General features: G+C 35.2%; 3 protein-coding genes across 3 annotated transcripts; 1 reads left to right on the top strand and 2 right to left on the bottom strand.

Annotated features, from left to right (window-relative positions):
- Positions 1–39: 39 nt before the first annotated feature.
- LOC146916997 (uncharacterized) lies at positions 40–1,338 on the bottom strand. The gene has a single exon (XM_085721796.1). It carries the CDS (start codon positions 1,336–1,338, stop codon positions 40–42), a length of 1,299 nt encoding a protein of 432 aa, XP_085577922.1.
- Positions 1,339–9,385: 8,047 nt separating this feature from the next.
- Positions 9,386–11,344, top strand: LOC146916996 (cytochrome P450 71D10-like). Its single transcript, XM_085718843.1, has 2 exons — positions 9,386–10,372; positions 10,486–11,344. The coding sequence occupies exons 1-2, from the start codon at positions 10,247–10,249 to the stop codon at positions 11,098–11,100; spliced, it is 741 nt and encodes a 246-aa protein (XP_085574969.1). The 5' UTR covers positions 9,386–10,246; the 3' UTR covers positions 11,101–11,344.
- Positions 11,345–11,635: 291 nt separating this feature from the next.
- On the bottom strand, positions 11,636–12,019 carry LOC146916995 (uncharacterized). The gene has a single exon (XM_085721795.1). It carries the CDS (start codon positions 12,017–12,019, stop codon positions 11,636–11,638), a length of 384 nt encoding a protein of 127 aa, XP_085577921.1.
- Positions 12,020–16,343: the final 4,324 nt, after the last annotated feature.

Below are 16,343 nucleotides of genomic sequence, written 5' to 3'. Positions count from 1 at the left end.
ATTAATGGTCCACATCAAAGCTGCTCTCAACTTGAAATTTTATTTTCTAGAAATATCATATGTCAATTCTCCAACCCACAACCTCTTCAGATCATCAATTAACGGTTGTAGAAACACGTCTATGCCTGCTTTAGGATTATCTGGTCCTGGTACAATACAACTCAAAAACAAGTATGGTTTTGTCATGCACATCTCGGGAGGGAGATTATACGGGGTTACAATGATTGGCCAACAAGAATATGGTTTTGCCGAGGATTGGACATATGGCTGGAAACCGTCAGAGCATAAACCAAGTCTCACATTTCGTGGATCTGCTGCGAAATCAGGATGTACTCGATCAAAGTGTTTCCACGCTTCACCGTCAGAAGGATGTCGCATCACTCCAGGAATTCCATTTGAATGATGCCACGTCATTTTACTAGCAGTTTTCATCGATGCAAACAGTCTTTGTAATCTTGGTATTATTGGCAAGTAAAATATTGACTTAACCGCCACTCGTTTCTGCTTGCTGATACCGTACCTCGGACTATCACAAAATTTACATTCTTCCAATGCTCCATCATTTATCCCAAACTCATTGTCATAAAACAGCATGCATCCATTTCTACAACAATCACTCTTTTTAACTGATAATCCCAACCTCATCACCAACCTCTTCGCAGCATAATAATCATTTGGCAGATTATCTTTAAACGGAGTCACGGCCTTCAACATCTCCGTAATATCATCCATACCATCATCAGGATTAAGATAATTCGACTTATGAGCTAAAATCCACACACACATAGATAGCTTAGTGTATGAAGACCCTTCATACAAAGGTGTATTACTTTCACTCAACAATCGGTAAAATCTCTGCGCCTTCTCATTCGGGGGTTGTTCCTCTTCATCATCTTCAACATCATCACCGTAAGACAATTCCAACCCTAAAGCGTCCGCAACCATATCATCCATCATGTTGAATTGTTCTGTGTTGACATCTTCGTTGTACTCCACATTTGTTTCCACATTTGTTCCACCATGGCTAGTAGAAGCTTTTGCATTGTCCCCTACCCCAAAATTCTGAAAAATTTCACCATTATATGCCCAAACCCAATAATTAGGCATAAAACCAACTCTTTTTAAGTGTTTCTTCACATCTCCAGGATCGGTAATTATATGTCTGCACCTACATTTTAGACACGGACATCTAACTCCTCCCTCATATCTACAAATTTCTTGCTCCCATGCCCATGAAATAAATCCGTCAACTCCTTCCACAAATTGCGGTTTTAGTCCTGTTCTTCCCGGAAACGTCCTATCGTACATCCAACTACGATAATATTGATAATACTCCATCTTCTACACGTTCACCAACTTCATTGACATATCATATTCCACGTCAAAAAATGATTACTTAATCGAGGAAACTAGCTTTATGCGCAAAAAAATAATTTTACGCTCAAACAATAAAATAAATTTTTACGCGCATACCAATTAATTTAATTTACGCCCAATTTATAACAAACAATTTTACGCGCAAGCATTTAATATTACGCACAAACATTAAATAACTATTAATTATACGTGCAAACATATAATAATTATTTCCAATAAAAAGGGCTTATTAGTAATAACTATTAATTATACGTGCAAACATATAATAATTATTTCCAATACAAGGGCTTATTATTTCCAATCAGCTTTATTTATGTATTGAAAAAATAGCTTTATTTTTATAATATTCTTAAAACAGATTTTAATTTTTATTATATAAAAAGATTTAAAATTTAAACTTTGTATTTATTTATTTTTATATAAACCGATTTAATTTTAATTTGTTAAAAAAAACAGCTTTATATTACATTGTTTTCTACTATTTTTAAACAATAGGTATTAAATAACTATATATATTACATTTTTTTTAAATATTGTATAAATATATACACAGATTTTAATTTGTTAAAAAAAACTGCTTTCTTTATTTTTTGAAAAAACAGATTTATTTTTATAATATTTTGAAAACAGATTTTAATTTTTATTATATAAAAAGATTTAAAATTTAAACGTTGTATTTTTATATAAAAACCGATTTAAAATTTAAACTTTATATTACCTTGTTTTCTACTATTTTTAAATAACAGGCACTACTATATATATTACATTATTTTTTTTAAAATATTGTATAAACATATACACAGATTTTAACTTGTTAAAAAAACTGCTTTCTTTCTTTCAAAAAAAAAAAAAAACTTGTTAAAAAAACTGCTTTCTTTATTTTTTGAAAAATCAGCTTTATTATTACATTGTTACATTGAAAAAACTGCTTTCTTTATTGTATAAATATATTTCATTGTTACATTGTTTTATTTTTTTATTATAAATCAGTTTTACAACAATAAACCTTTTTATTACATTCTTTTTTTATATATATTTTTATTTATAAACCAGTTTTTAAAATTGAATAAATAATAAATTTTTAAAAACAAATTATGTTACGTACAACAGTTTTTTTTTTTTTTTTTTTTAAAAAATACCAGAAAAAGAGTTGCCCTAAATTACAAAAAACAGATTATGCTCCTATTTTACTAAATAAACCATATTCTATAATATATAAAAATCAACCTAATAACTATATATTCAACAACATGCATATATTTCATTTTATCAAAAAACAACATGCATATTTCATTTTATCACAAAAAAAAACAGCATATATGCATATATTTCATTTTATCACAAAAAAAACATGCATATATCACATAACAGACATGCATATATTCAACATCAATTTCTGGACAATTAACATTGAAATATTCGAATAAAATAAACCAACCAAAATTCAGGCATAATATGAAAAAACGAAAAAAAATCATAATTAAATTATTTTTCTTCAGAATTTCAGAATAAAAAAAAAACATCATTTTATTGGACAGTAGCATATTTTAGAACATATCATCAACATGTATATCATTTATAGAGTTATGAGAAAAAAAATCACTAACTTGTTGAAGCTTGACAATATAGCAGATCTGCAATGCAATCCAAACAGCAAGAGTTGAGCACTAGCTAACCACAGGAGGAGGTAGATATGTAACACAGCTGCAAAAATTAAACATACAAAATAAATAACATTAATAATTAGTAAAAATTAATATGATGATAAAAAATATAACAAGTGAAGTATTTTTTTACCAAATAAAAGAAGTTTGATGAATTTGTTGTGAGAATGGGTGCTGTTTTATGTAAAGAAATTTTCTAAGTGTTGGGCAAACTATCCAACCGGGGCACACATTCTTATATAGGAAAGAAAATAAGCTAGGGCTTTTCCCACGGCCATGCCCCACGCATATGTGGTCAAATCTTAGCTTAACTAGGTGCAGAATAGCCTCAGAACGTTCCAAAATAAGCCAAGGATTCATGCAATAAGCGACGGCCTTTGCCCCTCGCATGCTGCCACGTGATTCCTTTGCCAGGCCATTGTCTCATCAACAGTCAACACAGCAGAGATTCCCCTCGTTTTTGCACATCCGACGACCTCTCCCTGGCTTTATCCGTCGGTTTTGGGCTGACATGCAACAACTTTTGACCTGCCAAGCCTGCAGCATGTTTCTTTTGAATTTTTGAGTTGGCGCCATGCATAATGCGAGGGAATAATTGAGGGCCTGCCCTTGTGTTATATGCCACGGGATTTCCTTGGCATTTTCCCTGGGAAATTTCCCAGGGGTTACAAACCCCTCACAAAATCCCTGGCAAAGGGTAGTGTTTCTTGTAGTGATGAGTTATGATGATCTGAAGAAGTGTATCTAAGGTATCTCTTTAGACTTTGTGTGCTAGTTGTTTATTCATAGGTGTCTGTTCATGCTCTTTGAGGAAATGGAAGATGTGTATCCCTCTGCTTTATTTAAAATGGCCTCAATTTGTTTTAGCCAGAAATTTGCTAAAGGGGGATATTGTTGGGTATTTGTATTGGCTGCATTATTGCCAAAACAAATATCCATGTTTGTGTTTTTGGATACTATGTTCCAACATATGTTAGGCATTTATGTAAGATATTGGATACGATGTTCCAACATCCTGACACGGTTTAGTGTGCCTAGTTTCATGCTTATTTGTACGCGCACTTTATCTTAATAAGGAATCCACGTCCCCATATTGTAGTATCCCACTCGTCAGCTAATGGAATATTACCAGTCGAACGTGCCAGAGGATTAATGTTATGGAAAGTAATTATGACGGAAAATGTTTATTACATGATGTCAGTCAAACATGAGTTAAGTATCAGTGTTGGATTAAACACGTTTAAGGCGAAGGGCAAAATGGTACTTTCACGCATAAGGGGTATAAAAGTGATTTTGGTTACAAAATCTTCATAATTTCTTGTTCTTTCTCTCTCTAGGTCTTCTTTGAAGAAATTCTCTCCTCATTCTCTCTAACCATCGGTCTCTCTCTCACTCTCCCATCCTCACCAATTCATCAAACCTCGTTCCTTTAATAATTTATGATCAAGATTTGGTTCCTACATGATCCTATAAGAGATTGGCAACTTGGATTAAGCTTGTTTTCCAATTCTTTCACTCACAAGAAGAGATTCAAGGCTAGGGTTACATTTTGGTCTTTGGTAAAGTTGGGAGTTGGAGCATGAACTTGTGCATGTTATGGTTTCTTCATGGTCAAGAATCAAAGAGAAAGTTGGATTGATGAGCTAAGGCTATGGATGTATGTTGAATCGAGAGATAGGGTTTGAAGCTAAGAAGTTTAGAGCTTGAAGATATTGCAAGATTATGTTAAGGTGAGTTCTATAGATAGTTTACCCACCCCTTTGGGATTATGTGTTTGATCTTGTAAGGAAAACATGAAAAAACTAGGGTTTCATGTATTGTGATTAGTTGCCCTTTTCATGTCATGCTTGCTAAACATGTAAATACTTGCTGTATGAATGTTTTTCAGGTATTCTATGATCCATAGAGTTAAAATATGCTTTGGGTCACTTGGTTTTGAGGTTTTTGAGCCAAAAATGCCATTTTTACAAGTTCTGGACTGTCCTCGCTGGGGCGAGCAAGTACTCGCCATGGCGAGCTGACAACATCAAAACTTGTTGTTGGCTCGTTCCAGGCAGTTTTTGGGCGGCTTCGTGTCGGGTTTTCTCTGTGATGTTTTTATGAAAGTAAACCCCTCAAACCAAGGTCCCATTTGATAATCTTTTAAAAGGTTTTCTTGTGAATGAAACAAATATTTAACGTATTGGCATACGAGAGAATGATATGATATAAGTCGGGTAGCAAACTAATCTTTAAGGAAGGGAATGAATGTAGAGCCTCGACATAGTTTGTTGAGTACTAGAATGATAAGCATGAGTCCCAAGTATGTTAAGACACGAAGTGATTAGTGTATTCTCTTCGCACATGAATAAGAATGACCATGCAAGCATGTTAAGCCGTGATTAGCTAAGTTAAACCCTTCACTATGATGAGAATGTCTATGTAGGTAGTTTACCGCTAAACGGGTAGATCACGGACCCGTGGTTAACGAGCAAGCATGTATAGGTTTAACCCTTCATGTATGTATGATTAAGACTATGATGTATGTGTAGTTTACCACCAATAGGATCACTTAAGGATCTGTGGTAAATGAGTATGTAAGACGTAGGTGTCGTGAGAACGGGATAAGCTCCGCAAGGGGGGCCCGTACGTCACTGAGGGAGTCTGATGTACCTTAGCTAGGTTTTCATCGGTCATGTATGGGATTGTACTTGGGGTTACTCCACCCGGGGCTTTCCGTAAAATGAACTTAGATAATATGTTTGTTCAACGCTAACATCTATGTATGAATGATTATGATTACGTATGATTATGATATGATGTTAGACATGTACAAGTTTATGCAATAGATCAAGTTATGAATGTTAACCGAATACGATCTTAGGTTTCCCTAATCGTCCGGTATAGGAATCGTGTCATGAATAAGCATGTAAAGTCTCGATGCGTCTAGCGTATTTTGAGTTAGCGGTCTTAGGTTCCCCTTAACCTCCATGACACATATGATGTAAGCAAGAGCTATGACAAGTTAAGATGAACCTACGACAGATCTAGTGTGCACGACCGTCTAGGCAAGCATGACCACACATGTATATTCAACCGGCAGGTTGTATTGTAGACACGTGGTGACCGTAGGTTTCCCCCGAGGTTACCTATAGCCTAGGGCTAGGTAGAACTCACTGAGACATTATGTCTCATCCCAATCCTTATTTGTTTCAGATAAACAGGTTGGTATGGAAAGCTAGTAGCCGGATGGATATTCCAGCAAGTGCTCGTTCGTACCCGCTGCAGAATGATATGGGATTACAAGGATGCATTTACTACATTTTAGACAAGTTATATTATATTCTTGTTGTACGAACGCTTATGGTTGTATAAGATATGCATTCAAAGTTTTATTGTTGTAAATTTTGATGTATCCAGTATCAAGTTAATGCATATGCTAATCTTTCTAGATACGTTTAGTGTGGGCGTTACACATATCTTCCTGACCAAGCAACGCGCATATCTGTTCAAAATCAGTTGTGTTATATTCCTAAAGGTGTGATTATATTTAAGGGAATATTTGGATATGTTTGGAAGTTCCTAAATATTTTCCTACATATTAGGACTTTCCTTTTTGTCACTGATTCTGATGATGTATATCAACTGAACGATCTACAATTTGTTCTGAATCCCAACAAGATTATTGAGCCCGTATTGCTTCAGTATAAAAGGAAGACTTCAAGACCTAATTGAGCATTCTAGCCGTCATTCTAAAAAGATTAGTTTTTTAGGGTTTTGAGTCGTTTTCTTCGTGTGTCTACTCTTGTATCGTGTTTGATGCAAGTTTAGTAATGTTTGTTTATTGTGAGCCTTTCTTGTATCTTCTTGATACATGTTAAGGACTGTTTATTGAGTTGTAACTCATTGTGCTACACCAAAGCTTTGAAGCAAGGTTGTAGTTTGTGTTTGAAGGTAACTTCACCATTTGTGTGTTTGAATCTGATAATCATAGGGGTTGTGATTGGTTGTAGTGTGAGAGTTAACTTAAAATCAGGATCTGCAGAAGCAACGTGGCACGATGGAAGGGCAACGTGGCACGATGGAAGTTTCAGTTTTTTGAGGCAAGTTACTAGAAATTTCGTGGCACGATGGGGTCGCATCGTGGCACGATGGTGCGTTGGCAGTAAATAACAGAAACGTATTTTCTGGTGCAGATTTGTTCCAAATTTTAAGCAAAACTTTTACTATAAATATAGGCCTTGTATCAGACTATTTAGAGAGAGATAGAGGGGCTGAAACAAGGGTTTAGAAAGGCAACAACAAATCTAGGGTTTGTGTAGAGTTTGTCTCTTTGGAACAAACACTAGGGTTTGAGGGTTGATTCACCTTGGGAAACACTATTAGGATTGAGTCTCTTGGTTACGGGAAGAGGCTGGGATTTGGGTAGAATTAGGCGGGAGACTTATTCTTGTAATCCATCTCTTTTGTACTGTTACTCATCATATAGTGAAACGGAGGGCTGCTCTCTCCCCCAGACTAGGTCAATTTGGACCGAACTGGGTCAACAAATTCTTTTGTGTTCTCTTCTTCTTTTCTCTCGCTGTTGTTTTCTACTTTTGGCTTGTGATTATAACTGTTCCATACATTTTGATTTTTGGTTGCTTAATTATCCCTTGCTCCACACATCAAGTTGTTATTGGTGTGGTTTTCTCATTGGAATCCGCAACATGCAGGATAGTGAGATGGGATCTCAAATCTAGGAGTTCCTAGGTTGAAGTCTAGACGGGTAGGTCATAGGTCTTAAGTTGTAAACGAGGAGTTAGCTAAGAACTTTAAAATAAGGACTACACTAGTGGATTTCCTTCCTGGCTTGGTAGCGCCTAGAGTATGTGTGTTTGTCACCGAACTGGATTAACAACTCTCTTGTGCCATTTACTTTCTTGTCATTTATTTTCTTGCGTTTTATTTGTTTATTTGCATAATGTTGGAACATTAAACAGAACATCTGCTTTCTGTTCATCTGAAGTTGGAACATCGCATAAAACATCTTAAAACTAGTGTGCTAGAATTTCAAATTCCTAACAATTTCAAACAATTCATAACAATTTCTAACAACTCCTAACAATTTCTACCACAAATCAATCAATTCTACTCAAATCAACATCTAACAATTCAATCAAATCTCATAAACATCTAACCCTATAAAATAAAAAATCATAAAAACTTAAATATGTGGCAAATTATCCAAAAAATCTTATAATTCAATCAAAAAAGCCAATGCAATAGGATAGTAAGCACTTACTTGATTTTGTGTTTGTAATTGGCGTTGAATGGCTTAAGGATGGAGAAAATTGCAACAATGGAGATCAAATCCGCATATGTATTTTTGGAAATTCCTATGAAGTTGTTCTGTTCTTATAACAGAACCCAGATTAAGTTAATTCACGCTGACTTAAGTCACGCTGGGATATACACATGCGTGAGTTAACTCAGGTGAGGGTATTTTGGATAGTTTGGTTGGAGTGAGCGTTTTATGTTGGAAAAAAAAGCAATATTCATATTCTTTTATATATTATTATCATCAAAACCTTAAAGACATTGTTCTAAAACTCGATTCCTTAATTAGAAATGCTCTTTTAAAATGTTAGTGGATGTTTTATTCATGTGTAGACCAACTTAATTGTTAAAGGAAAAATAATTAAATAGACATCTACTAATATTATTAACAGTAAAATATCGATAGGATCAATTTAGAAAGTTTTTGAAGACGGGAAGTTGACAATCGAGTCCAACATTTTTTTTTTGAGGGAACAATCGAGTCCAACATCGTGTGCTGCATTTTAAGTAAATCTTTATCTCAAATTTATTAATATGATGCCTATCCATCCTCGTGTCTTTTTTTTTTAGAGATTTTAACTGCTTGATTATATACATTTTTTTTCTTTCAAATGTGAACATCTTTTGAATATATATATATATATATATATATATATATATATATATATATATATATATATATATATATATATTGAAAAAAACATGTATTATTTGGAAAAAAATATTAAAAAAAAAAAGAAAATGAAAAGGCAAATCGTATATATATTATATAATTAATATGATGCCTATTCATCCTCGTGTCTTTTTTTTTTTTTTAAATTGCTTTGGATTGGAGATATCAATATTTTAAGTACATATGTGCTGTCAAAAAAATTAAAAACTATACGTGCTTAGGTGTATTTGGGAATATCATGTATTGACAAGCTCTTGTGTACAGGTTGTTTTATTTTGACCACACCAAGCACACCTTATGCTTCATGTGTGTCTTTATGCTAATATTGTATTAGTTTTTTATTAATATTTGTATGGTATTAATTAACATGTCTGCATTGTCTTGAAAATGCAGGTAATCATCATTTGAGTCTTTTGCATAGACACCTTTGTGAAGGCATTCTTTAGATTTCTAGATCAAGCTACCATCATGGAGCTTCACAACCCTTTTTCTAATATCACCTTCATGGTCTCCTTTCTCTTCCTTTTAGTGCTATTCAAAATAGTTAAAAGGTGGAGTTGTAACAGTTCCCCCAATTTACCACCAGGACCACCAACACTTCCTTTTATAGGAAACCTACATCAGATTATCAACAACTCACTTCCCCATCACTGCTTCAAAAATTTGGCAGCTAAATATGGACCCTTAATGAGTCTAAAATTAGGAGAGGTACCATATGTAATAGTTACTTCACCTGAAATGGCCAAAGAGATTCTGAAAACAAATGACATCACCTTTAGTGATAGGCCAGACTTTCTTATGTACAAAATATTTAGTTACAATGGTACTGACGTTGCTTTCTCTAAATATGGAGAACACTGGAGGCAATTACGAAAGATATGTGTTTTAGAGTTATTAAGTGCAAAGCGTGTCGAATCATTCAAGCCCATTAGAGAAGAAGAGGTGTCAGGCCTTATTAAATCAATATCTGAAAGTGAAGGATCAGTTGTTAATCTCACTCAGAAGATTATTTCAATGACATATGGGATCGTGACACGAGCAACTATTGGGAAAAAGAACAGACACGAACAAGTGTTCATATCAGCAATTAAGGAACTTGGGAGTTTGTTAGGAGTAATGTGTATTGCTGATTTGTATCCTTCTATTAAAATGCTTCAAAGGGTGGTGAGCAAGGAGAAGACCAAACTTGAAAAAATTCATAGAGAAACTGATATAATATTGCAAGACATCATCGATGATCGTCAATCATAGAGAAGTAAGCACGGATGAAGATATAGTTGATGTTCTTCTCAAGATTCAACAGGAAAATGATCACTCGCAGCATCTCTTGACTGATGACAATATAAAATCAGTCATCCTGGTTAGTCAACAACTTAACATGTTAACACGTTTATTTTCAAAATTCGTAGACTGGTTTATAAATTTGCTTGTTTAAAAGTAAGCTTCTACGGATTAATGCTAATCAATTTGCAGGACATGTTCACTGCTGGTACCGAAACATCATCAGATGTTCTGTTATGGGCGATGTCCGAGATGGTAAAGAACCCAAGGGTAATGTATGAAGCCCAAGCTGAGGTAAGAAGAGTGTACGACATAAAGGGGTATGTGGATAACACAGAGTTGCACCAATTGAAATACTTAAAGTCTATCATCAAAGAAACAATGAGGCTACATCCTCCGGCACCATTGTTAATTCCAAGAGAAAGTAGAGAAAGATGCCAAATCAATGGGTATGAGATCCCACCTAAGACAAGAGTCGTTATTAATGCTTGGGCTATTTCAAGAGATCAAAGAAATTGGGTTGAAGCTGAGATTTTTAAACCTGAGAGATTTCTCAATAGCACAATTGATTTCAAAGGAACAGACTTTGAATTCATACCATTTGGAGCTGGAAGGAGAATGTGTCCTGGTATGGCATTTGCCTTACCCAATGTTGAGTTGCCACTTGCTATGTTACTTTATCACTTTGATTGGAAGCTTCCCAATGGAATGAAGAATGAAGAGATAGATATGACTGAAACATTTGGGCTTACCGTAGGAAGAAAACATGACTTATGCTTAATTCCTATTACTCGTCGTCTTGGATAAGTATTTCCTGAGCAAACAAGTTCGTAAAGTATTTTAATTTTATTGAATTTCTTTCATCAAAGGAGTATGATGCTCCTTTCCCACAATTGAAGTAAAAATAGCAAATAAAATTCACCTTTCCCACAAAGGAGTATGATGCTCCTAATAAAGTTTGTACTGCTAATCTTTACAAAATGTCGTACTAAATTTGTTTGTTATATTTGTACCAAAAATAAATAATGTGATAAAACGTAGTTCCACACTATTGAAATGTCTAAAAAAAATTCACCACCTGAGCTAAATTTAAGAATAAATATAAATGACATGTGTATTTCTTTAATTAAAAAAAAGGAGAACAACAAAAAAGTAAGAACACGAGCTGCAAAACCCAACACTTGTGTCTCTTCTTCTTCTTCAATTAAATTTACTCCCTCCTTCATCATCATTCATCACTACCCTCCTTCAATTAAATTCTCTTTCTCTTAATTTATTATTATTCTTCTCTTTTCATTTTTCCATCTTCATCTTCAACAATTCAATTTTATCCTTCATTCACTCATCCAAATCCCTTCTGACTTTCCGCATCCAAAAATCCAACAAGAGCAACCGGAGCTTCCTCTAACTTACTCAAATCTAAATACCCTAATTCCATCAACTGTTCCACGGAGGTCATCAAAGAACAAGGCACAATCTTCAAATCATCATACACCAAAAACAATGACCCATTTTCAGTAACAAAGACCCCATTTTGGAACTCATTCCCCTGACCCTCAGAATCCAAATTCTTAGGTTGTTTATTAGTGGGTTTTCCACAAGTACAAACAAGATTCTGAAAAGTCGTAAACTTGTAACAAGTATCACACACATAAAACTTACTTGATGATTCAGTGTCATCAATATTCAAGAAAAGGTTCATGCACAGTGATTCACATGGATTCATGGGATTCAATAGCATTTGTTTGTAGACAGGGTTGTTCCAAACATCGTCTGGAGCAAGGGTTTGTACAATTCCGTAGAGGTTTTTGATGCTTCCAAGAAATGATGATTCTGAGGATTGTTGTTTGTGTTAATCATTGTGGTTGTTGTTTTAGGTTAAGAGGTGATTGATGGTGGCGAATGGAAGAGAGAGGAAACTGATAGTGTTGTTGATAATGGATTGATGTTGGATTCATAGTTTTCTCCTTTGTTACTGTTGTTAATGAAATCGATAGTGTTGCTGATGATGGATTGATGTTGTTTTATGTAACGCCCTATTTCTATTAAAGCGATAAAACACGCGAATATAGAAAATATTCAAGAAATAGATGATACGTCTCAAACTAAACAACAACTTGCATGCATAGATATAAATCTCAACAGTCGCAGCCGACGTATAATCATACATCTCCATATCAAATCAATACATATACCATGGTCAAATACATCATCAACATAAAATTCTCCAAATCTCGACAATCAGTACATCTCAAATAAATAAAATAAGTCCAACACAACTAAAAGACACTGACTCGACCTAATCAGAGCCCTAAACTATAACTCCAAAATGATAGCGGAGGCTAACTCCAGCTATCCAAGCACTCACCGCAAGCGGACTACTCCTGCACAGCGTCTACCCATCCGTACCGACAGGTAGGCGGTCAAAACCACTGGAGATTAGTATTACATCAATCATGATCAATATAAATAACTTGATATGGATAAAACAGTTCAATTCTCAATTAATCATTATGAACATTTAACCTCCACATCCACATTCATATAGCAACCCCAATCATTGCAAGTATATAATCATTTAACACACTCATCATCATCATTCGTCATTCAATACAACAATCAAGACTCATGCAATGTGATATGCCTAAACTTGACACATACATACATGTGGTACCAAATCACCTCAAGGTCGTCACCTTTGATGCAACAAAAACATCGTAATCACCTCAATTGGTTATAAAATCCGCCACCATCAGTCATGAATGCATGAACATACGACTCGACTACAATGCATATGTTCACACAAACAAATCACCTCACCATCACCAACGTTTAGTATATATGCAATCGACAATAATTCACCATCATATATACAATCACCAACAACATCCATAATTCAATCAACATATAGTTTGAAGGTGAGAAAAACACAAGAAAGGGGGGGGGGGGGTTGAATTGTGTTTTGAAAAATTCTTCGTTTCTCCTAAAAACTGAACACACTAATCAGAAGCTAAGTGAAACAGCTTCTGAAGTGATAATCAGAATCTAAATGCAGCGGAATAAAACAGAGAGAGAGAAGAAGAACGACACAAAGCAATTATACTGGTTCCTTCCACAATCCGGAAGTAGTCCAGTCCCCCTTGCACTTCCAAGGAGATTTCACTATGAGTAATATCTGATTACAAATGCTCAAGCACACAAGCAAGAGACTTCCTTTGCTCAAGCACACAAGCTAGAGACTTCCTTTGCTCAAGAACACAATCAAGAGACTTCCTGCTCAAGCACAACTGCAAGAGACTTTCTAACTAAACAAAATCACACAGAAAATTGTTTAAGGTTGAACACTTGATATACAATCAGAGGTGCTCACAATACAAATCAGATACAGACTCAATGGACTTAAGAATTTCTAAGATATGACTTTGAGACACAGAAATTCTAAGTGAATGCAGAACAATTTCAGCAGAGGTTTGGTACTTGTGAAAATCTTGTGAGTCTTTCGTTCAGCGTTCTTGCATTGCCAAAACTCTAAGTCTTCACTCCTTTATATAGAGGTGTGAAAGAGACGTTGTGAAATTGCCATCACACCAAAGAGTCGTTGTTGAAGCTTGATCTTTCACCAATGATCTTTTGCCTGGTTTGGTTGTTGTCCTACGAAGAACCAATTTGAAATCCATTCCTTATCCAAAGGAACATATATGCAGGCGAGACCGTATTCTGGAGCTGTTTTCTTGTCTTGTAGCGTGGACACAAAACAGAGTGGTGGAGAACGTGGTTGTACAATTCGTACAAAGTACAATGTCAACGCTTTCGTCCAAATTGCAAGCACAAGCCTTCAAACACCTTTGAAATGACCGTTGCAAAATTCCACTAATCCTTTGTTTGTGTTTTCGAATCCAATAGACAGCTTTTGCATTTCAATTCTTGAATCTTTTGCAAATCCAGTTGAGATTCAGCTTCTGGTGAAATAGCTTCTGATGAGGCAGCTTCTGATGATGCAGCTTCTGATGATATGACTTCTGCAGCTTCTGATGATGCAGCTTCTGATGATATGACTTCTGGACTTCTTGTCTTCAGGAGCACTATTCTTACTTCAGAAGCGTCTTAACTTCAGGAGCACTATCCTTACTTCAGAAGCGACTTAACTTCAGGAGTGCTTTTTCCCTTCAGTAACAAGTTGCCTTCAGGAGCGTCCAAGCTTCAAATTTTTATTGTTTCCTTTGCTCTTTATTTGCTCATTCAGAGCCAATGATGATGTAACTTTATAATTATGGTCCTGTACACTTGAACAAATATTAGCTAGTCCAATTTACAATTTTTAATACCTTGTTATCATCAAAACTCTTTAAGGTTCATCGTTAAACACATTTTGTTCCAACTATCTCCCCCTTTTTGATGATGACAAACAAAAGTATTTAAAATTGATCAATTGTTGTTAATCTAATTAACAAGTTGACTTTGGGGTTCTGAGGTTTGTAAGCTCAGAATCTGAGGTTTGTAAGCTCAAACTCCCCCTGAGTCTGATAGTCTTTAAGGTGAGGTTTGTAAGCTCCCCCTAAGTTCTATCCAGGTTAATTAAATTCATTTTTCGCACAATAAAAATATCAGAGCTTTAAAAAATTGAATCATTGAAAGAATTAACTTATAGATAAGAAGAATGGTTCAATTAATTTTACTTGAATTTTGATACTTCTTCGTTCGTTCATAGCTTATACCAATAAGGTAAAAAAAAATGATAGAAGTTTTTCAAAAATTTCAAGTGCCATTAATGTTAATGGGGCTCAGAGCCTTTAAATACTTGTCACATATACTCCCCCTTTTGTCATTATCAAAAAAAATGATATAAAAAATAAGCATAAAAGACAAAAAGATTTGAGAAAAACTTAAACATGAGAGAGTATACTAAGAAATTAACTAAATAAATCAGACCAAAGTATATGAAGATGAATATCCAAATATCAGAAGCAACTAAGCAGTCAGAATCATTTAAGCATTTAGAAGCATAGAAAAATAAAACAGGATGTTTTCAGAAGCAAGGACTAAAAAATTTAAAACACACAGCAAACAAAAGATAACACTAAGGTGTGCAACTAATGGTTGGTTTGTTGTTGTTTCTTCATCTCCTCCATTTCTTCAATTTTCTTCTGCAACAGTTCTTCAAGCTGTTGTTGCCTCTGGAGAAGAGCTTGTTCCCTTTCTCTAGCCTCTTGCTGCTGCTGTGCCATCTGTTTCTTTAGAAGCTTACACAACCTTGCTTCTCTGGTCAAGTAATCCGTTTCTAAGAAGAAAGGCTGGTTTGCCAGGAGCAGTGTAGAACTTCTTACTCTGAGACTCTGATTCAGTTTTTCCATAAGCCTTCTGACTGAAGCTTGCTTGACTCTGATGCACTTAGCCTTTATGTTTTCAATGAGCTCATTTGCCCGGTTCTGAAGAGATACCCAGGAGTCTTCATATGCATTGGTGAGATCAATTGACCTTCTTTGATTCACCAGATTATGCATTTGACTAAGGATTGTCAGAAGCTCAGCATTTATATATCCAGATTCCAGGATGTTTGTGGGTGGTTGTTCAAGAGTTTCAAGATCAGAATCACTGATTTCCAAATCTTGAACAGGGTTAGGAACTGGAATGGTAAAGTGTGTTTGTGTGTTTGAAGATGAAGGCTGGTCAGAAGCAATGTGTGCGGTAGAGGTTGAGGCTTGGACATTGACTTGAGAGTTGTCAATATCCATGGGAGTTGGTTGTGGGGAGTGTTCAATTTCAGTTGATGGTTGTTGTGGTGAAGTTGATATATGAGTGTTGAGTTGGGGGTCAATGGTAGCTGTTGGTGATTGTGGGGGTGTTGTGGGTTTTTGTGGTTCAGGTGTTTGTTGATGGGGGTTTTCTGAAACAACATTTTCAGAAGCAGCTGCTTCTGGAGTTGTTTCAGAGGCCTTTTCTGAGGTAGATTTGTCTATAGGTAGCTGTTGGTGATTGTGGGGGTGTTGTGGGTTTTTGTGGTACAGGTGTTTGTTGATGGGGGTTTTCTGAAACAACATTTTCAGAAGCAG

The sequence above is a fragment of the Medicago sativa genome, chromosome 6 (assembly GCF_051527215.1).
Source record: "Medicago sativa cultivar Bolivia chromosome 6, Bolivia_mono, whole genome shotgun sequence".
In the NCBI taxonomy this organism is placed as follows: domain Eukaryota; kingdom Viridiplantae; phylum Streptophyta; class Magnoliopsida; order Fabales; family Fabaceae; genus Medicago; species Medicago sativa.
This window is presented reverse-complemented; position numbering and strand designations above follow the sequence as displayed.